We start from the raw sequence: 22,177 nt of genomic DNA, 5'->3' as shown, positions 1-22,177 counted from the left end.
TTAATTACGAGCTGCCATTAAGCATCAAGGCAATTAGAGCAGAGGCGGAGGAGCTGCTCGTCCCTCCCTGTGTCTATGGTCTGTGTCCCTAGGCAGGCAGCGGGGAGCACTCAGATCTGCTCCGCCACCATCAGCAAGACCAGGATTGCACCCAGGGCTTTTAGTTTTGCTCACTCAAGTCTCCAAGTGCTGTGGTATCCCACGAGTGGCTTTCAGGCTGGCCTCAGGATGCTCTGGGGACCAAATCTGGCTCCGGAGCTCCCAGGCATGTACACCCGAGCAAGTAGCTATGGGTTTCTGAGCTTCCATTAATGAAGGCTGAGCTTTAAAGCAGTTCCAAACCTGGTTCAATCGCAGCAATTTGAGGTTTCATGGCCAGAGTTTTCCTGAATTCATAACTGACCTGGCCACTTCCACTAGCAGAAAGCAGCACAACCAGCTGAGCATCTTCTAAAGCCACTGAAGGACAAACCAGCCCCAAGGCAAAAGCAAGAGCAGAAGAGCTTTTCCAACTACTTAAAACCCACCTCATACTCCTCATAATTACAGAGCAGCCCTTCCAAGACAAAAGAACATTTAAATAAAGGAGAAATACATCTGATTTCACCAGGAAAAGACACTGGATTAGGAAGTCTCTGCAGAGAGCGTTTTAGTTGTGGTAGTCATCTCAGTGTTCAGCAGCACAAGTGTGCCAGAGCACAGATGGCCACTGCAAACTCCTTGTGTTGGATGCTCTCATGAACTGAAGGTGAGCCTGGTCTAGGAGAAAGAGGAGGATTTGTAAGCCTTGTCTTTAAGCCTAGAGAAAGCAGGTCAGTTTGGAGTTCTCATTCACATCTCAAGCAGCATCACCATCATTAATTTGACCTGTAATTTTTGCTCCCTTCTCCATCCAGGCTCGCCTGCACAAGCCTCTGCAGACCCCAGACTGGACTTTATCTTTCTTCTTCATCTGCAAGAAGCCAGAACCAGCAGAAAACCCTCCCTGAAAAGGGGAACCAGCCCTGCAGACATGTGCTGCTTCCGAATCACAGTGACCGGGGAGTGCAGATCCCCAAAGCCTTCTCTCAGCTCCCCACCAGCAGAAGACGTGCGGGTCACAAGCACAGCAGCCACACTGAAAGCTCCTTGAGGCAGAGATTTCCCCATTTTCTCTGTTTTTCTAGCAAACCACTGCTCATTTCTGTCCAGCCTTGTATTTCTGACCATTCTTCCTCACACAAGTAGTCTCCTGACCTTTACCCATCAAATGATACCCCAGTCTTGAGCAGAGATGGCTGTGCATTGGTCCACTCCATTGGATACCCCATTTCCAAGCATCTCATCTCTTGGTTTATCTCCACAGCATCTCTGACCTTCACAGCAAAGGTCTCTAGCAAAATTTGGCCATTCTTGCCCAAATCCTTCTCCTGCTGCCGCAGTGAGCTTCAACCTCATCCTGGCAGGACCTAAGTCCCAAATCCCCTGCCCAGCTGCTAAACCAGAGCTGAAACCCACTTCTCCACTGCAGGGAGAGCAGCAGCACTTCTGGATTTCTCAGCCTTCCAGAGCTTTTGGCCAAGTCTGTGCTAAAACCAGATGATATTTATACAAATGGAAGGGAAAGGCTGCCTGCACAGCTCACCATGAGAGGCATGGGACAGAGGCATCTGTTCCCTTTGCCTCTAATCCTTTGGCCTCATCCCACGGGAACTAGAAATACATACATATATAACTTTAAAGATGCATTTTATCCCCTGAGCAGCTTCACTGTAAAGTGATGATCAGCCACAACAACCTTTCCAGTGACAAACCCCATCATGAGGGGTGGTGGAGACCAAAAGGACCATATGAGTGGAGACAATGAACACTTCAGTCCAGTACCTGATGTTCTGGATTCTGTACTGTGAGGGTGCTGAGGCGCTGGCACAGGGTGCCCAGAGAAGCTGTGGCTGCCCCATCCCTGGCAGTGTTCAAGGCCAGGTTGGACACAGGGGCTTGGAGCAAGCTGCTCTAGTGGAAGGCGTTGGGGTTGGAGCTGGAGGAGCTTTAAGCTCCCTTCCAACCCAACCCTTTCTATGATGCTATGACCAGAAGGAGGGTACCACGCTGCAGGAGAAGAAACCTGCCCGAGCTGCTGGCTCTGATAACACCAGGCTTGGCCTGTGCTGCTTCCAGCACAAAGGGTTTAGTGCAAAGCTCTCTGCTGCTGGGAGAAGCAAGCAACACACTTCTTTACTTTTAACAAAATATAGAATATAAGCTTTGGTGTTTTTTCCCCTCTTCTGTTTCCTTCCCCCCCCCTTTGCTTTTCTTCCTTTCCACAACTACTGAAACCCTTTGCCCTGCCGAGCCTACAGCTGGAAAACCTCCCACAGCACTGGGAAAAAACACCCAAACAAACACTTAATAAGGCACATTTACCAAATGGGCTTGATTCCAAACCTCAATAATGTCACAGCACTATGAATGTCCCGACCTTGGCTCTCATTTTCTCTGGGTCTTGCTCCAGTGTCAGCACAGAGACTGCGCCCAGATGTCTGCAGCACCCAAAAGGTCACTGGAGTGGTTGGGGAACATCCATGGGGACATCAGTGCGGGCTGCTGTGCTGGCTGCACCACTCATTGGCCCAGGGGCAGGAGATGAACCAGATCCCAGGGGATTATGTAAGGATATATAATATATCCCTAAGGAAAAGCCAAGAAATGAACTGGCTTTGCCAGCCCAAGTGAAAGAGAGCCCAAGGAGCATCTCCCAGAGTGCTTCGGCCACAGAAATGATGCATCCTATTGGGATGGGAAGAGGCTGGGTCCAAGAGACCCTGCCCAGGGCCAGCTCCTGCCCCTCTGAACCAAACTTGCACAGGCTCGCACGCAGCATCATGCCCCTTCCAGCAATCAAAAGCAACTTTGCCTTTAAACACCAGGTTTAAAACCCAAACAAAATCAAATCAAAACAAGCTGCAAATCCTGCCCCCACGAAGTGGAGCAGTTGGGTTTCACCACTTGGTGCTGAGCCCAGACCCACCTTGCTGCAGAAAGCCCAGCCCTGCTCTCGCCATCCCTCTGGGGCTTTGCTCTCCAAACCCCACAACGGTGCTGAGCATGGAGATGCATTTCAAAGCAGCATCACTTGTGGGGCAGAGAGGGCTCTGCAGGAGCTCTTTTCCCAAAGCATTCCTCCTCAAAAGCAAACTCCTGGGAGGTGGGATGGTGAAATCCAATGGCAGCCCCAAGACACGTCCTCATGTCTAGCAAGACAGCAGACCCAGAAAGGCACTTGCAGGGGAGGTTTTGGGGCTCCCTTTGCGCGTTTCCAGCTCAAAGGGTAGCTGTAGGGCATGGGGAGGGATGCTGGTATTTCCACCAAGCCATGTCCTACCTGCCCGCTTGGAGAACTCCCGAGATGCTGAAGAGGCCAAAGTCTGTGATCACCACCTTCCCGTTGTCATAGAAAACGTTTTTTGACTTGAGGTCCTTGTGAAGGATCCCCTTGGCATGCAGGTAGCCCATTCCCTAGGATGGAAGAGAGAGAAAAACACCCCAAAACTGAATGAGCAGCACAGACAGAATAGCACCAGAGCAGGGGCAGCCCCACGATTGCCAAGATGGGGAGAGCCCAGATGGTGGAGCAAGTCCAGAGGAGGCCACAGGGATGCTCAGGGGCTGGAGCAGCTCCTGCATGGAGCCAGGCTGAGCACATTGGGGCTGTTCAGCCTGGAGAAGAGAAGCTGCTGGTGACATCAGAGTAGCTTCCAGTGTCTGAAGGGGGCTACAAGGATGCTGGAGAGGGGCTCTTCATCAGGGACTGCAGTGATAGGACAAGGGGTGATGGGTTCAGACTGAAAGAGAAGATGATAAAGTTAGATCTAAGGCAGAAGCTCTTCCCTGGGAGGGTGCTGAGGCGCTGGCACAGGGTGCCCAGAGAAGCTGTGGCTGCCCCATCCCTGGCAGTGTTCAAGGCCAGGTTGGACACAGGGGCTTGGAGCAAGCTGCTCTAGTGGAAGGTGTCCCTGCCTGTGGCAGGGGTTGGAACTGGAGGAGCTTTAAGCTCCTTTCCAACCCAAACCATTCCTTGACTCTATGATTCTATCCCTGTGCCACAGCAGCACATCCACGCTATTGAGCTAGGACTTGGCCACAACCAGAGGCTGCACATCCCCAAATGTCCCTGCAGATGTCCGGGCGGGTGTCTCTGGCTTGGGACAGGCATCACTTGGTGCTCACGGAGGGCGATGGGCTGCGACAGCACCACTTGTCTTCCTGATTAATGGCTTATGCAAGGAAAATTAGCAGCAAACCAAACTGGCAGTCGCTTTCCTGAGATCCTCTGCTGGGAAATTGATGATGATGATGATGTTTTCCCTTTCCAGACTGGGAGCAGAGGGTAATAAGTCAAATCTCTCCATCCCCGCTACCGAGCCATTAGTGCTTCCTATGTGCACACCGACACCATTAGCGTGGAAACAAGCACCTCGCAGGAGTCCTGCCTTGATTCCTTTCCCTGAGGAAAAGCTGCTTGGTGGTTAATTAAAATTATTGCTAATGATGCAAAAAGAGGCCATGGGTGGGAAATCCAGCTCCCCTGCACTGCCTGAGCATCAGCAAATCAAGCCGACTGCCGACAGCTCCGTGTGGAGGGCGTTCAGCTCCATGGGATAACCAGCTCTGGGAATGGGGAGGGTGATGAAAGCCATCTATCCCCACTTCAGCAGGGCTTTTGATGCTGTCCCACTTTTCATTCTCAAGCAGACTAGGGGAATCTTGGGCTAGAGAAAGCTATTGAAGGATAAATGCCAAATGGGCCAGCAAACTGTTGCTTAAGAGTGAATATCAGCTGTCAGTGACATAGGGGGATTTATTCACTGGATTTCCACAGGGGTCCATCCTAGGCCTGATCTTTTCACATGTCATCATTAAGCATGCCGGCAGTGGAACAGGGATGTATTTGTAAGTTTGCAGACAATGCGGAGCTGGGAGGAATGATCCAAATTCAGAATGATGTGGAAAAAACGGGAAAGCAAAGGGAAAACCCCATAAATCCTCAAATGTAAGCGCCTGGGATATGGGGGGAAATTCAGAAGGCACCAAGGACTCAGCAGCAGCACAAACCCACTCCAGAGTGGGAAAGGCTGGTGGCAGCCAGGGACAACATGCTGCTGGGGGTAGCAAACACCCCAACCCATCAAGTAATGGGGGTTTAACTTCACCCCTCGGTGCTCAAATCCCGAAGTGCCTCTGCTAAGGGATGCTGGAGGAAGGATTCAGTGCTGCGGCTGGCCCTGAGGTGCCACAGCTGCAGCCGGATGCCAGGACCATTCCAGCCACTGGGATTAATTAGGGGTCCCTGTGTCCCAGCACATGAAATACTGATGAGGTTTAAAGTTCTGCTTTAAAATGTCACCGCCACCTCCACACAGTGCCCGGGAACAGCATTTCAATGTGTGAGCCTGTTCCTCCTGCAGCGCCTCGAGCAGCCATGAGGCAGGATGTGGCCCAGCACCATGAGGATGCTCTGCAGCCCCCTCCCATCACACAGGAGCTCAAAGCAGGCGCTTTGCACCTATGGATGGGAACACGTCCCCCGTGCAATCATCAAACGCAGCGAGCCTTTGCCAAAGGTATTTCTCAGCGAGCCCAAATCCCTCTCTTTGTTCCATGGGGTATTGTGCAGATCCCACTGCAAATTCCAGCCCCGACACCTTCACCCTTGGGATGAGCTGTAAGAAAACACTCGCAGCCCAGTAACGCCTCAATTTGCTTGGCTGGCCAAGGAGAGCGAAAAGCCGGCTCCCTCTGCCGGCTCCGCTTCCCAAGGAAACCAGCTTCCACCTCCGGAGCAGCATGGAACAACGAGAGCCCTTGCACCCACTAATCCAATCAGCTTAACGACCCTCCTGCATGCAGGGACTCAAAGGATGAAGTCAAACGATGTGCACCAAGCCCAATCACAGCAAGTCACTGGGGCTTTCCCTCGGTTCTCCACGCCAGCCAACATCAAGTCCACCAAAACATCCTTAACATCTGCTGGGGGTTAACATGGGGAGGTGGGAAGGTGGAAGCTCTTCCCTGGGAGGGTGCTGAGGCGCTGGCACAGGGTGCCCAGAGAAGCTGTGGCTGCCCCATCCCTGGCAGTGCTCAAGGCCAGGTTGGACACAGGGGCTTGGAGCAAGCTGCTCTAGTGGAAGGGGTCCCTGCCTGTGGCAGGGGTTGGAGCTGGAGGAGCTTTAAGGTCTCTTCCAACCCAAACCAGGCTGGGATTCTATGAGTTTAAGGAATTTACTTTAGAAACAGCATACACTTTGGGTGTAAACAGAAGCAAAATAGGTAATCTAACAAGAAACAGCATAAGCAGAAGCTGGGGAGCAGCACTGTTCGGGACATTGCAGAACATATTCTGTTTTCTAACATGGATTTGAGTATTTAAGGGGTTTAAGACCTGCCAGAAAAACTTCGTCCTTTTCTCTTTTTCTCCACAGAAAGATGCTAAACATGAGCTCAGCCCCAGATGACCTGGTCTTGCTGTGGGCCAAAGGTATTGGCTGACCTTGGCCAGTATCATGAGTCCCATGGTAGGACACTTGCCAAACGCTTCAGGCATCATTTGATGTTAAGTACGTTTGGAATCACAGCACAGCCCTCCTCTGGCAGACAGCTTAACACCTCTTGAGGAAATGAGCCGTTGCAGACACTCGATGGGAAGCTCTGATGGCTCGGGACCCAACTTCCCAGCCACTTGACCCCGCCACGTGAGGATGCTCCCCAGCCTCTATTTATACGGTCACGTCTGAAGTGTTGAAGATGCTCTCTGAGTCATCTCTATGAAAGGAAAAGCTCTTTTAGCTCTGAAAAATGTGTGTGTTCTGCCTCGTGGCACACGCAGCCTCCTGCCACGAGCCCCACGGCACTGACCCCTCCAGCGCCTGGGCTGCAGGGATGCGATCACTACGGAGACATGGAAACCTCGGAGCAACAGCAGGTCATTGGGTTTTCCCCAAGAGGAGGGGAATATCCCACCAGCAATTCACTCACAGTAGCAAAGCTGGGCTTAAACACCTGCACTGCCAAGGGGATGTGGACAGGATGAGTCCCAGGCTTACTATGGGGAGCCCATGGGAAGCCTTGGTGCCAGCCCAGGGGAAAAACTGGGATGAGGGAGGTCTAAGAGACCTGGATTTTAAAGCCAAAGGGGGTTACCCTGCCCTTGGTAATTCTTGGATCCTTCACTCCAGGGCTTGGCTGGATCCTGATCCCCATTGATGCCAAGCTGTCCCACTTCACACCGCAGCACAGCACAGCATACCTTCACGATTTCTTGTGCTATCTGCCTTGTCTTGTTGACATCCAGGACAATTTTGGCATCTCTCACCACCGAGTAGAGGGTCCGTCCTTTACACAGGCTGAAAGAGAAGGAAAAGGGAGAAGATAAAAGCAGGGTTTATAGCACACACACCCCCCATTGAGAAACATCCCCAAAGTACAAAGGCAGTGGCTGTGGCTGGGAACTATAAATAACCACAGGAGCTTTGGCTCCATCTCAAGGCAGATTGAAGGTTTGGGATGGAACCTGGGGGCTCTCCCCATTGCAGCACTGGGAGATGTGTGCTGGTGCCATCACCGTGGTACCAAGCCCCACAGGGGGTAACCCCGGGCTGGTCCCCAGCTCTTCCCCACATCCCATCCCCGCAGGAACCACCTGGTCCTCTTGCTTCAGAGGGGTTTTGTGCAAAACTGGCCGCAGCTCCCGCCTCTTCCCTCGGAGGATACAATGCTCACAGATGTAATGAGTCAAAAGAGGAAAGACAGGGAGCAGAATGAAACCCCCACCGAACCCCATGCACTGTACAACGTCCTCCAATTTTCCTTCTCTCGTACCAGTTACAGTAAAATCTATTTACAGAGCCTTCATTACCAAAGGCAGCTGGAAGGGGGGGGGGGGGATATAAACCAATTAAAAATATATTGACATTTGAATATCATAATGGAGAACGTGGGTGGCTGCTGCCTCGACTCGCGCCCACAAAAATAAGGGCTCCTTTTTGCTTTTCCCTATCCACCCACACTCATTACAGGCAACTTTGGAGAGATGAGGCTGGATACCTGTGCCTGGGAATAAAGAGCCTGACACATGTCTCGTTAAAGAGGCTTCAGCAACCGCACACCTTCATCTGATCCTGGGCGAGTTAACGAATAAAAAGCTATGGGTTTTAATTCCTCTGCTCCCCACACTCAGCTCCACCACCCCCCTCCTCACCCATCTCCTCCAGCCCTGGATTTGTCCCCTGGGAGATCAATAGGGTTTGCCCCTTTTGGGATGGAAATAATCAGCCCACTCTGTGCCTCCTTGCAAAGGATGAGGAGTATCACACTGAGCTGGCCCGGGTTTGCCTGGGTACCATGTTGGTCAGACAGGGATCATCCCCTCTGGATGGTTCAGACCCCAGGCAGGGGGGTTGGAATTAGATGATCTTAAGGTCCTTTCCAACCCTAATGATTCTATGATTCTATGATTCTATGGATGAGGGGGAAGAGGAACACCGAGGGCAGTGATGCTTGAGCACAGCCCTGTGGAGAGGCGAGCTGCCCAGCCCTGCAGCACCATGGGCTTGATGACCTTAAAGGCTGGATAACCATAGAATGGTTTGGGTTGGAAAGGAGCTTAAGATCATCCAGTTCCAACCCCCTGCCATGGGCAGAGACACCTCATTCTAGACCATGTCACCCAAGGCTCTGTCCAACCTGGCCTTGAACACTGCCAGGGACGATCTTAAAGGTTGGACCTGATGATCTTAAAGGTCTTTTCCATCCTAGCTGATTCTATGATTCTGTGAACATCCCCCAGGTTGCAAATCTGGAGGAATCGGGAACACAACCTGATGGTAAAGTCCTGCTTTCATTTTGAGCCCAAAGCTGGCTCAGAGCAGGATGATGAGGCAAAAACCCCAGGCAGGCTGTGCCACGCTTTCCCTGGGGACACTGAAAAAGGCAGCAGCAATCCCAGGGTGTCCCACATCATTACCTGTCAATAAGGTCCCAGTGAGCTATTAACCCCTCAAAGCAGGGATGTTAGAGGCCAAAAGCTCCTTATCCCTGCATTGGCAGCACAGTTTTCAAGTCAAACAGCAAAGCAGGAATGGGACCAGACCCATATCTCGTGGGTTTTGGAAAGACAACAGCATCCCTCTACTTTGCCATGGGTTGTGTTGGAAATAGCCTTGCAAATGAGTGGCAGTGGGGATTTTAAGGCATCTTCGTACCCATGCAACTGCGTTCTAGTAATGGTTTTCCTTGCTCAGGTGCCTCAGCACATCCCTGAGCCCACCAGCTGGGCTGCAAACCCAAGGCACCCACAATTACAGACATGATCTTCCTCTAAATCAGCTGCTCCCCATCTCCTGCAGTAGTTTGGCCGCAACCAAATCTGAACTTGTCTGAACATTGGGATCCAAGCCCTCAAACTCCCACTTGGAAAGCAAATCACTTGGAAGTGATCAAGAAAACCCTTGGGTTTCTGCAACTGGGATTAAAGGGTACAAAACAACTACAAATACTCATTCTCTTTTCGCCACCTTTAAAGTATTCAAGGGATTTGCACTAATCTGCTCCATAAACCTGCAAAGCTCCAAGCTCTGCAGTGCAACAGGCGTTCTGCACCTCCCATGACCTGCCTGTGCACAAAGGAGTTCCCCTCAGCCCCCCCTGCTCCCCAGGCAATGCTTGTTTCCCTCCAGAGAAACCCATTGCAGAAAGTGGCTTGTGGTCTGCATTAGTCACGAATCAACGTTGCACATGCAATGAATAGAGCAGAAGCGGGCTTGATTTCAGCCCTGAAGTGAGTTAAGATCAGCTGTTTTCCTGGAAAAGGGTTGGTTAAGAGAAAAATCCTTCCATTTCTGCCCATCTGCGCTGCTGTGCTAACCCCAGGAGCAGAGCCTGCAGCCCTTTTCCGATGACATTCCCATCTCTCCACTTCATTTACCGAGGGAGTGCGTTAAAGGAGGCAGTGGATGCACTCGGTGCGAGGTCTGGCACGAGGACAGCAGCCACTGCTCAGAGCCACGGTGGTGGCAGCAGCCCACGGTGAAGCGCGGTGGGCATGGGACGTGCCAGCACCGCTCCTCACACCCCGGGAGAGCCACCGAAGCAGCCCAGGTGCCTCACACCTCCTCTCAATGAATAACTCCTCCGTATCAATCCAAACAGCGACCGCCGCGCCAGTATGTGCAGCGTTTTCTTGCCGGATAAGGAGCTGCCAATGCAGAGATAAAGCCCTGTCGATACCCATTATGTAGCACCTGAGCCCATTCAACCACCACCTGCGGAACCTTTTCATGGCAGAGCTCCACAATTTCACTGCTTCTCCTTCCTCGTCTGCCGTCAATCGCTCCCCATTGGGGCAGGAGCAGCAGGCACAAAGCACCACATCATCTTCTACCTTCCCACTTCAAGAGGTCTATGCCGAACCATGGCATTGAGGCACCCATCCGGCTGCGAGCAAGCAGGGCTGTGGATCACAAGGCCAGAAACTGCCTACACTTGACACCAGAAACAAAGGCAGACGATTTGCATCTTCAGATGGATCAAGGCTCATTCACCACTCAAGTACGTATTCAGAGATAAATACCTGTCTTCTCCTAAACCTCTCCATCCCAGCCATCAGCAGAGCATGACACGTGCCCTGGTACCACGTGGTGACCAAACACCATCCAGAGCTGAGAACAGCCCCACTGGGTGGCTTGGGAAGATGCAAAGGTCCTTCCCGTGGTCCCCAGCATCCAGGAGTGCACCTCAACCCATGGCACAACCTCAGCCCCAGGACAATCCCAGCCCCATCCCGCTGCAGATGCGACTCTCTATTCAAAATGAGTTCTTGAAGTGTTCAGCCAAGCAAGCCAAATCCCAAATTGCTTTATAAACACTCTGCATTTCACCAACGTGGGCTGAAGACATCAGCAACGGGAGCAAAGCCAAAGCGACATGAAGGGGAGCAATTTGGGAGGGATGAGTGAGGAAGAGCTGGAGCACTGCCTCTTGCTGATTTTCCTATTTGATGTGAAAACAACTTCATCCCTCCTTCATCCATTGGGGGTTTCTTCCCCCTCATCAATAGTGATGATCATCATCCCTACAGACTATCATCACCTCGATAGGGTTGAAGACCCCAGCCTGGCTCAGAAGCAGAGCAGAGCTGATGGTACAGCGCTCGCATGCAGGTCACGATGCCATTACTTCCCAGGGTTTTGTGCTTTTCTTGCCTCTGCCCAACCATCCACATAAATGCCCATTAAATTAAATAGGCTCATTTGAACACCCCAAAGTGATGCTAGTCCCCAGAAAGCTCATTACTTGCTAGTATGTTGATTTATGGGCAACCAGCTCAGATACCATGGTGATAGCCAGCAGGCTGCACCCAGGGGAGACACACAAAGAGTGAGAGTGGGAATTCATAATAAGTGCTTTAATATAAAAATACCTCTGCTAGCAGGTTACATCTGTGCTGCAGGAAAGACAGCGCAAAAGGGGGGAACTGCTCAGGTGCTTCCACGATCCCCAGCAGTTTACTGACTTCCAGTGCTTCACGGAGAAGGAAATCTTTGGGGAATATTAAGATACAGCCACAGCAACCAGAGCTGCTGAGCTGGGCCTTGTTTGATTTAGCTTGAGCAGGACCAGCCGCAGCAGAGAGGGGAGGAATGAGTTCTGCCCGTGCCCGAGTTGTCTCAGAACTCTTTCCACCCAGCAGCTTGGTTTTCCTCCGTCACCAACATCTGGCAATGTTTTGCAACCAGACAGCCACCAAATGGGAGCTGAAACCAGGCTGGAAGAGCAGCAAAGGGAACGGTTTGGGTTAATTTTATCCCTGGGCTTCTTTTTCCTCCAAATCAATAAGAAATATCGCACCCCTGACGCACGCTCTCCCTGCTATGCCAGCGCGAGCGAAGCAGAGCGGTGCCATCAGCCAGCTCACGCTTCCCAAGCCCTCTGCATCTAAATGCTACCCCAGGACAGTGGGGACAGGCCTGGGACAACAAGGGTCACACTGACGTGAGCTGCGATGAGTTTGTTAGGTCTCAGTCCAAAGAGAAGGCTGGCATGCATCAGACTCACACCTATACATACATATATATACACACACATATATATTGCTCCCTAATTAAAAGCTTGGGGGTGGAAGGCTTGGCTGGTTCATGGCCAGCTATTCGCAGTGGGATGCTATCAGCACCCAGCATTGTTGGGGCCCCCAGCTCTACTGCGGGGTATTCAGGACTGGTTTCACTGGTATTCAAACCACCACCAAAACCTGCAGGTGAAGTGAAGCAGCGCTTCCCTGAGCCACACATACCCAGCACGGAAACACTTCAGCCCCAGGGCTACAACTGCCCTTCCATTTCCCTCCTCTTCGCTGCACCCACTGGCAAGCAGGGGGAGACCTTCCCTTCCGCTCTGCTCCCATCACTTCCAACAGCAGCAACCTGTGGTTTCCTTCCTCCCCAGATCCCAGGGAGCACCATCCATCCACACTGCACCACACGCAGGGTGGAAAGCGGCAGCCAAGAGCTTCATGGCAGCGCAGCACCTGGACCAGAAGCCTGCAGACCTGATACTGAGCATCAGCATCACTAAAGCTCAGCTCCTCTGGGTGAAAATACTTCTCCCATGACACTCCACCTCCAAGCTGACCCCTTACACAAGTCTCCCAAAACAGTCCCAACAGGGAGGCAGGAATTCATGACCTGCCACATAAACCAAAGCCCAGGTCCCCAACCCAGCCCCAGGTCCCACTTTGCATGGAGGAGCCTCTGTAGAGCAAAATGAACGTGGGGACGTAGAAAAGCCCTGGCGAGACGATGCTCAGGATGCTCCCCTCTCCCTATCTCCAGCCCATGAAAGCACTGTCCTTTGATGGATATTATTTAGGCAGAGCATTTGAGCTCCCAGCAGCTGGCACACGAGATAACTACAGCCAGAGCCTCCAAACCGCAAGGGCTGAAGGAGGAGGAGGAAGAGGAGGAGGAGGAGGGGGAGGAGGAGGAGGGGGATCAGCCTCCCCCAAAAGTAGCTCCAATTCCATCACCGCTTCAGGAGAAAAAAAAAGAACCCAAGTTATTTAGAAAAAGCCAACTCCATGCATTTTTATTTGGAGGAGATGGTGTCAGAGACGAGCTCTCCCACAGCTGCAGGGGAAGAGCTGGGAGACAGGTGAATGCAAAGCAGGCGCCGGCCCCGGCGGCTTAGCTAGAGCCCTGACTGCAAACAAGTCATCCGGAAACACTGCTTCAGGTGGTACTCACCGCCTTTGGAAAGGGCGAGAGGGCTGCATGGGTCTATGGGGATGTGCGAAGATGCTTGGACCTCTCCTTGCCTTTGAAGGAGCCTAATATATTCCCTGTGCCCTGATCCTCCTGCTGCTTTGAGTGTGAGGAGGGAAAAGATGCTTCTTTTGAAGAAAGGGAAGAAACAAGTCTTTTGATGGAGATGGCTGCTTGACTAGAGCCCAACTCTGCTTTGCAATGGTAATAATGATTATTATTAATAAAAACTTACTAATGCTGTCACAGGAGGGATCTAATTCCCTCCTCTTTGGCTAGGCAGGAGGATGCCAGCACACAGGTTCCCCACCACCAGCAAACAGCCCTGCCTGGCTCCAAAGAGGATCCCTGTCATTGAGGATGCTCCAGAAACATAAGGAATCGTGCTGAGATATCACTCAATAGCAAAGGGAAGAACTGGCACGAGCAGAAAGAGGTTGTGAGACCATCTCTCAGCAGGACACTTAATCACAGGCTTTCCCTTAAACACCCGCTGAAATCCCTTCTTCTCGAGTGAAGTGTGAGTCCTGCTGCCTTAAGTACATTCCTCACAAAGTCACAGCCAAAATAACACCATTTCCATGGCACTTTTGAGACACAAAGGAGAGCATCCCCCCTCGAGCATCCCCTGCACAGAGAAGCACATTCAGGTGCTGCTAACGCAGCCACCGGTGGGGATTTGATGCTGCAGAGGGTAAGAACGGCTCAGCCAGCACGGAAGCAGCCAGCTCTTACTTCAACATCAAACACCCTTGCAGAGGATCAAGCTGCTGCCTTTCCCCATCCCCATCACCCTCTTTGCTTGGGATATTTCGGGCTCCTGGCCAGCCCATCCCACCCTGGAATGCTGTCTCCAGGCGGAAGACAAATACTTGCTTAATGTACATATTAATACACCTATCGACTTTGCTGTTGTCAGTCGTTATCAGGATTTATCCAGCCTGATGGCCTCTTATTGATTGCGAAGGGGTGTATTCCCACGGGTCAATCAATTCTGATCCAGCCTGTGGCATGAAGTCAATACCTATTTATTATATGATCTACGAGCTCCATTATTTAACTGCTAGGAAAGGGGAAGCACAGCAAAATTAAGGAGGGAAAACAACTGAGAGCCAGGCCAGGAGGTGATGCTTTGGCTCCAAAAGGGGTTGCTTTAACATGGGGAGGGTTAGAGGAGGCAGGACCTGCTCCCAGAATATAACCATGAGTGGGGAGAGAAGGACCAGAGCTGAAAGGCATCTCAGATACCCTCAGATGCACTGCTCTGGGAAAGCAATGAGGAAGAACCTTGCCTCAGTTTCCCTCCTGTTGAGGAGGATTTAGAGCTCCTGCTCAACTTCCCAGGTGTGAAAGAAGGCTGATAGGTTGTACCTTGAGATTGGTGGGTTTCGGTGAGGAGAAAAGGGCAATTTGGTGTTCATCAATGCCCAATTGGTCAATGTGACTCCCTGGAGTGAACAACAGGCTGGCTGCAAGCAGCAGGCACTGCCTTGAGCAGCTCATCCTGGCCCCAGGGAGCACCCACAGGGGATAAACCAAGCAGCCCCAATCTGTTTCATCTTAAGAGCAATGATTTACACACTTCCCCTTTACTTCCTTTGAAACATCCCCTCAGCCCCCCAAGTGTTCAGATTTACAAGCCCCAAATCCCTCACAGCCAAGCTGGGACACTGGAAATGTCGGGGAGTTTGGCACAGGGAAAGGCTTGCAAGAGCCCAGTGTTTAAAGCTGAGCTGTGTCCAGAGATCCCCCTTGCCCACAGGAAACAAGGCCCAGGAATGGGAGAGGATTCCCTGCAGGGAGCTGGGCTTGTCCCTCCCAACAGCAGAGTCAAACGTTTGATGGTGTAGAAAGCCAGCATAGAAATACATTATAAATCAAAACAAACCCCTGCATTTAGTCCATGTGGTGCAAGGGAGTTACCCTGTAAGATACAGCCACAGCGTCTGGGATATTCTTCCCATCTTGCTCCCACCCCTTCCCTATTAATTCACGGCAGGTAACGCGTACCCTGGTATTGAAGCCAGTTTGCTTTGCAGGGAGGAAAAAAGAGCAAACTCTCCTTTCATCTTCGGTATCTCACATAAGAGGTGTCCCCCCCTAAGCAGCTCCAGGGAAGGGTTTGGGAGATGCTCCCGCTCCAACAGAAACCCTCCAGGTTTCTGTGCTGAAAGGCACCTTCAACAAATTCCTTCTCTTTATATAGTCCTGCCATGGTCAGCCTTAATTCCTAATGTTCTCCTCGGGCTTCCTGGCACATTCGAGCCCGGACATAAATCATGGCCATGCAGCCCCCGGGGGGGATCACCAGCAGCCATCCGGTTGGCTCCTGGTCCTGCTTTAAATCCGGAGCTGCTCTGGCATCACGCTGTGATGAGAGGGGCCGAAACCCTGCCTGGGGCACCTTGGGGAGCAAATCCCAGGTTCCTGGTGCCACACTGGAGCTTTTAGCTAAAAACCGTGTAATCTCCTTAGGAAAGCTGCACCAAATCCCCCACGCAAGGCAGCAAGAGCTCAAGGCACAAAGGCTCCGGCTCAAACCTCCTCTCTCCTGCCTTTGAGACCTGCGAGCCCGCTTGCAAACAGCGCTGCCATCCAGCAAGAGCCATCAGTGCCTCTCCAGAGAGCTGCTGATCCCCCTCCTGCTTTCATTACAGCCTCAGGGAGACCCAGGGGCCTTGGGAAGGATCAATGAGCATGAAAATCCCCCCCTTTTTTTTGCTTTTTTCCACAGAAGGAACACGCAGAATCCTAAAATCTGCTCGTTTCTGCAACCCATTACCCTCGTGGGTGGCTCGAGCCATTGCAATAGCATTAGAGCACTGTTAGACTTTGTCTTTTGAGGGACCTCCTGGGTGGCTGAGGCTTTACCACCCTCCCCACACCACCACAGGCGGAGGCTGGGACTGGGAACACCAAGGAGCTGATGTAAGGAGCTTACCCAGGGCTTTGTCTCATTGAACACCAGCAAACACAAGTTGTCATTTCCCTGCACGCAGCCAACACGGAGCTTTTCCAGCCCTTTCATCTCCACTGGGCCCAGGACTTGGATGCTGCGCTGTGCTATCCATTATGCGGCACTCCAAGCAGCACCAAGATCACATTCACTCTTGCTCAAGACTAATTAAGATGAATGTTAACTGTCTCCAGCACTCATTACCCAAGAGGGAATCTATTAGTGGCTCTGATGGAAGCGCTCTTTGGAGTAACCACCTCCCATTGCACAAAGATGCTCGGTTTCTCCCTTTCTCTGCTGACCTGGACACTTGCATGAAAAGGCACCTCAAGAATCATTGACTCATAGAGAATGGGCTGGGCTGGAAGGGACCATAAAGCTCATCCAGCTCCAATCCCTGCCACTCCTTGACCAACACCCCCAAGTCCTTCTCCTCAGGGCTGCTCCATCCAGTCTCCCCCAGCCTGTAGCTGTGCTGGGGACTGCCCTAATAAACCCAGGGGCAGGACCTTGCCCTTGGCTTTGTTGAACCTCATGAAGCTCTCACGCTCCCACCTCTCCAGCCTGTCCAGGTCCCTCTGGATGGCATCCATCCCCTGGGCCATGTCAAGTGCACCACACAGCTTGGTGTCACCTGCAGATGCTGCCCTCCATGACTATGCCATTGATGAGCATCTTAAGCCGTACTGGTCCCTGTCATCTGGCCAGACTGATGGTTAATGCAGAGGAAAACCAGGGCATTAACCCAGCACATCCTGCTGCTGCCTCAGTTTCCCCCCCCCCCCAGCTGTCGCCTGTGGGCTGTGGTGTTTGGAGGGGGAGATTTCTTTCTGCTAATGAGATGTTCCATGAATATCACAGCAAACAGGAAGGAAAGCGTAGGGATGTGAGAAAGCAAAAATAAACTGGTCTATAAATAACCCCCCTTCGGCAGCGCCGGGCAGCACGTCGTGGTAGAGCCCCTTCCAGGGATGGGCAGCTGCTTCCCGCATGCCACAGGAATACAGAGATTTCTTTAACAGCTATAAGAAACTGCTGTTCTTGGTGGAAAAACATCCTCGAGCACCCACTTCTGAGCACCCACAGGAAAAGGAGCCTCTCTTTTGCACAGAGCTGATTCGGGGCCAGGGATGCGCGCAGGGAGGAGCAGGCAAGGAAATTCGGACATCCTGGATTTGTGTCTAGTTAACCCCATCAGGCACCTGGGATTGGTTTTCCCCACACCAAGCAAGGCTTGGTTTAAAGTTATTCCCATAAATCCCCTTTACTGGTGGGTTTGGAAGTATCGGAAGCTGCTCTAAGGTCTCCCCCGAGTCTCCTCTTCTCCAGGCTGAACAAGCCCAACTTAAGCCCAGCTGACCTCGTGATAGAATAGTTAAGGTTGGAAAGGACCTTAAGATCACCCAGTTCCAACCCCCCTGCCATGGGCAGGGACACCTCACACTAAACCATGGCACCCAAGGCTCTGTCCTACCTGGCCTTGAACACTGCCAGGGATGGAGCATTCACAACTTCCCTGGGCAACCCATTCCAGTGCCTCACCACCCTTACAGTAAAGAACTTCCTCATATCCAATCTAAACTTCCCCTGTTTAGGTTTTAACCCGTTACCCCTTGTCCTGTCACTACAGTCCCTAATGAAGAGTCCCTCCCCAGCATCCCTATAGGCCTCCTTCAGACACTGGAAGCTGCTCTGAGGTCTCCACGCAGCTTCTCTTCTCCAGGCTGAACAGCCCCAACTTTCTCAGCCTGATCATCAGAGATGTCCCAAGAAGCCCCCCGAAATGTCCAACCAAGGACAGACCCGACAAGGACTGCGGGTGCAAGGGCAAGGGAGCATCCCTGCACTGTCAGCCTGGGAAACGGAAGGGATGCTTTGCCCCGAGAGCCTCAGAAGTGGCTCCTGGTGAAGCACCATCAGAACAGAGCCCAATAGAAAGCCTCAAAGGGGAGTAAGTTGTGTCTGGAAGTGACCTCCAGGCTTCCCATTCCCTGAGACTGAGCTGAGCCCCCTTGCAGCATTCCCCTCATCATTCCTGTATCCCCATGGCCAGCCCAGCACCAGACACGATCGCACCCCGCAGCTCCCAGCAGGAGAAAACCAGCCAGGTTTCCTGTTGCGATGGAATAATTGTGGTGATGTTGATTCAGCCTTCGAAGAACATGGATAAAAGCAGGTTCCTGGGTGTAGGCAAAGAGCAGGCGAGGCTCGGAGATGCTGTGAGCACAGGTTATATTTAGGGCAATCCAATAAATCTCTGTTTTGACCTTAAATAAAGGACCGAGTGCAGCTGGGAAGAGAATGAAGGCGAGCGGCACGCTTCGCAGCCCTCATATTAATGCATCAAGCCACGGATTTATTTTGTCAGGCTGTCAAAAGTGGCACCTTTACGGGTTTATATAAAGAGGCATTAGACTAGAAAACACTTTGTAGCTAAAAACCCCCATTAAAATAAAGAATATATTGCCCAGGTTTTGCTACTGAATAGGATTGAAAAGCAAATAGGGGCTGCAAAGGGATGGAGAAGCTGCGTTCTCCTGCGTGGAGAGGCTGCGACGCAGTGTAGCGCATGGAGGGGGTGTCTGACGCATCCATCAATACAGGTGTTTGCACCCTTTTCAAACAGCTTTTGGCCTAAGCTGGCTAATGGATAGGGAGCTGAAACGCTGCTGCATTGTCACAGATGACTGGGTTTTGGTCCAAAATGAAAAGCTTATTTTTCTCCAGGTCCCAGCTGGGAACACCCAGCCCCTGTTTGGAGTCAGCCTGTCCCAGGAGGACACAATTCCAGAGCCAAACGCTGCCCATGAACCCACCAGAGCAGGGAGCAAGTGACGGGCACGAGGGTTGAAATCCTTTGCTGTTGAGCAAGGAGGGAGCAGAGCAAAGCTCCCACCCTGGTACCCACAAAGCCGCCTTATCTGGGATCGGGAGGTGCTGCTTTCAAGGGGACATTAGGGGTGGCTGATGCAATATTTCACTGCTGATGGCTGATGGAAACGTTGCTGTTTCAGTGCACGGCTTTGGAAACACTGCCAGGAGGAGGTTGGAAAGTCAACCTCACCTTGGGGAAGCTCCTCCAAGGGAAGGTAACCTATGGTGGGATGCAAAGCAGCACCTGGTTCAAACCCCACGGCTGAACACATGGGCCAGAGGTGAGGGAAACAGCTGAATACCCAGAAATAAAGGTTTTTGGCATGAAAACAGCTCCTCCAGGAGCAGCTGCAGCCTCCCTGCCTTGGGGCCAGGGGGATTTTTGATTGCCCACCCGTTGATTGACCATGAAGATGCTCAGTGCTGTGTTTCCAACCACAGATACATGGGAATTCATTGAGAGCCACACAGCTCTGAGGGGTTTGAGATGGTTTGGAAGATCCCAAATCCCAGCTTGCTCCAAACCAGCTGAAAGAAGCCCCCTCCAGCAGCCTTATCCCCCTGATGCGATGTCCCTGAGCATCACCAGCACCCAAGCAGCAGCTCTTCAACCCCATCTCCCTCCCCTGGCCCCATCCCAAACTCACTCCTATTAGTCCCATATCCAGTTTGGGTGTAATAGGGACAACAGCTTTGGGAAAGGGAGGAAATGCTTCAGGAGACCATGACTTATCTCCCACCTCCTTGGAAGCGAGGAGACCCTGTGGATGGGCTCCAGACCTGTGGAGGATGAGCCCTCCTTGCAAGCACCTGGTTTTCCCACCCCTGCTGCCCGTCTGGCTGCTTTACAGACCCTTGGTCCCAACACTCACACCCTGCTGAGCCTTCAGACACCCAAGTTATCGCTGCTTTATGCAATTAGAGGCTTTCCCCCACTCAAGCATGGTCCAGACCCACCACCACCCAACCAAGGCATCATGACAGAAGAACCCCAACCAGCACAGAAACTGCCGATCCCACCAGGTTACATCCCTCCTGATTCAAACAAATCATTCCCGTCCCTAATTAAAACAAGCCATTCCTGTCTCAAGCTCCATTTGTACAGAAGATAAATCTGCCTGGACATACTTGGGTGGGTTTCCTTTCTGCTTCGCAGCATAGATCACAGCAGACGAAGAGCATCCCTTTGCTAGGGCAGGAGGGGCACGGCCACTCTTGGTGTATCATCTGCTACCATCAGGCGATGGCGTCGTCTGGTTAAAGGTGTTTTGGGAAGAAGAAACAACCCCATCCACACGTGAGGTGTGAGCTGGGGCTTACCTGGTGATGATGGCGAGGTGCGGGGGGCTCATGCAGGCTCCCATGAAGAGCACCACGTTCTCGTGCCGGGTCTGCCGGTACGCCATCACCTCCCTCTTGAAGGCCTTGAGCTGGTCCTCGTTGTCCCGCTCGATGTCGATGAGGCGGATGGCCACCTCCCCGTGCCAGCGGCCGTGGAAGACCTGCCCGAAGCGGCCCTTGCCGATGAGCTCTCCGATCTCGAGCTGCTCGAAGGGGATGTCCCACTCCTGCAGGAAGATGCTGGTCTGGCTGGCCTTGCGCGGGAAGTTGCGCGCGGAGAGCAGCGAGAGGTTCATCTCTTCGAAGTCATCCTCGGACTCCTGCGCCTCCTCGGGGCCCTCTTCATTCTGCCGTGGGGTGAAGGGAGCGCGATAGAAACTGCACCCGTGGAAGATAACGATGGGCAAGACCCCACTGACCCTCCTACCGCTTGTTCAGACCCGGGGAAACCAGGCAGGTCCCTTCCAAAGGCAACCGGGGGGGGGGCAGAAACCCAGATTTACAGGGAGTCATTTACCTACTCCAGGGTTAAATGTAAGAGCATTTAATTCATTCATCTGAAAGCGGTGCTTCATCCCACCATGGCCAAGCTGTGCTCTGCTAATACAACTGCTCCCACCCTGGCAGCCCTGGTCCGCACAGAAGGCACCCCAGGATGGATATATCTTCTCCCTTCATCTCTTCCCTTAACTTTCCCCTTGTTTTTTTCCCTATATCTGTTTTCTACAGGAATTAAAGCACCCATTAAAAGCTGCATCCCCACCCTCAGCCCCCGCTCCTTCCCCTTCCCTGTATCTCAGAAAAGCTCACTGAATTCTAAACCTGAGGGCAGACACGAAGCCCATGAGGGTCTCGCTTCATGGGGTGGGCACACGGATGCCTGGGCAGGGCCAGGCCTTGGCCATTAATTCAATCGTCAGCAATTTCACTGCACAGATGTTCAGCTTCTCTGTCTGCTGTGAAATGTGCCCCAAGACATGTATAAAATAAAGGTCTGCTGAGCACAGGAGCAGGTCCTGCTGTCTCACCTCCGAGGTGGGCTCCACTTCAATTTGAAGCAATGGGTTTCCTTCCAGGCTGTTAAAAGGATGATCGCGTTAGTGAGAACACAGATAGGTGGGGAGCACACGCGGGCATCGAGTCCTGCTTCCCACAGCATCACCACACCGGGTCTAAAGGGATGTGGGGGGAGAAGAACCAGGCTCGCTGCTCATATGGGGGAACAGCCCCTTCCAACCCACACCCCGGATGTCTCCAAGCCCAAGGACAGCTCTGGGTGCTCACTGGGAGCAGGGAGGATGACAGGGATGAGCAACATTCATTACTGCATTAATTCATGCAGGATGTGTGAAGTTCCAGGGTGGATTTGGTGATGTGGGAGCATCATCTCCATCCCCCAAAGAGCACAGTGAGGAGGCTCCCTCACCACCACGTGCCCTGGGAGCTGTCACCACAGGCTAACCCAGGGGAAGGCATAGATTTGCCCCCTTGCAGCTTTTGCCCATATCAAGGCAGCCTGGGGCATGTGCTCATGGTGGTCTCCAAGGTCAGAATCACCTTCCCAACATACAGCAGCCAAAGCACAAGCGCAGCTGATTGGACACCAGAAGTGAAGAAAATGGGGTTTTCAGTCATCTTTGAGAGGTGGAGGTCTCAAAGATCCTCCCTGCTGTAAGAGCACCCACATTCATTGGGTTTCCCAGCTCCTCTTCTTCAC

At 52.3% G+C, this 22,177-nt stretch overlaps 1 protein-coding gene across 4 annotated transcripts in view; it reads right to left on the bottom strand.

The window, feature by feature from the left end:
- The window catches only part of KSR2 (kinase suppressor of ras 2), an 82,838-nt gene that overhangs the window by 11,745 nt on the left and 48,916 nt on the right, over window positions 1-22,177 (bottom strand). For 3 of the 4 annotated variants that reach the window (XM_062631120.1, XM_062631122.1, XM_062631121.1), the window contains 4 exons: window positions 21,489-21,537; window positions 20,440-20,807; window positions 7,283-7,379; window positions 3,362-3,495 (listed from right to left, as the gene is read on the bottom strand). In XM_062631120.1, the coding sequence (XP_062487104.1) occupies window positions 3,362-3,495; window positions 7,283-7,379; window positions 20,440-20,807; window positions 21,489-21,537 (648 nt within the window). Of the gene's footprint in view, window positions 1-3,361; window positions 3,496-6,568; window positions 6,799-7,282; window positions 7,380-20,439; window positions 20,808-21,488; window positions 21,538-22,177 lie in introns of those variants that run through there. The other variant, XM_062631123.1, reaches the window with a different exon arrangement.

This window comes from Pezoporus occidentalis, unplaced genomic scaffold (assembly GCF_034315485.1).
Source record: "Pezoporus occidentalis ecotype Australia unplaced genomic scaffold, CSIRO_AGI_Poc_V1 ctg37, whole genome shotgun sequence".
NCBI lineage: Eukaryota > Metazoa > Chordata > Aves > Psittaciformes > Psittacidae > Pezoporus > Pezoporus occidentalis.
Note: the sequence above shows the minus strand (reverse complement) of the source record. Positions and strands in the feature narration are given on the sequence as shown.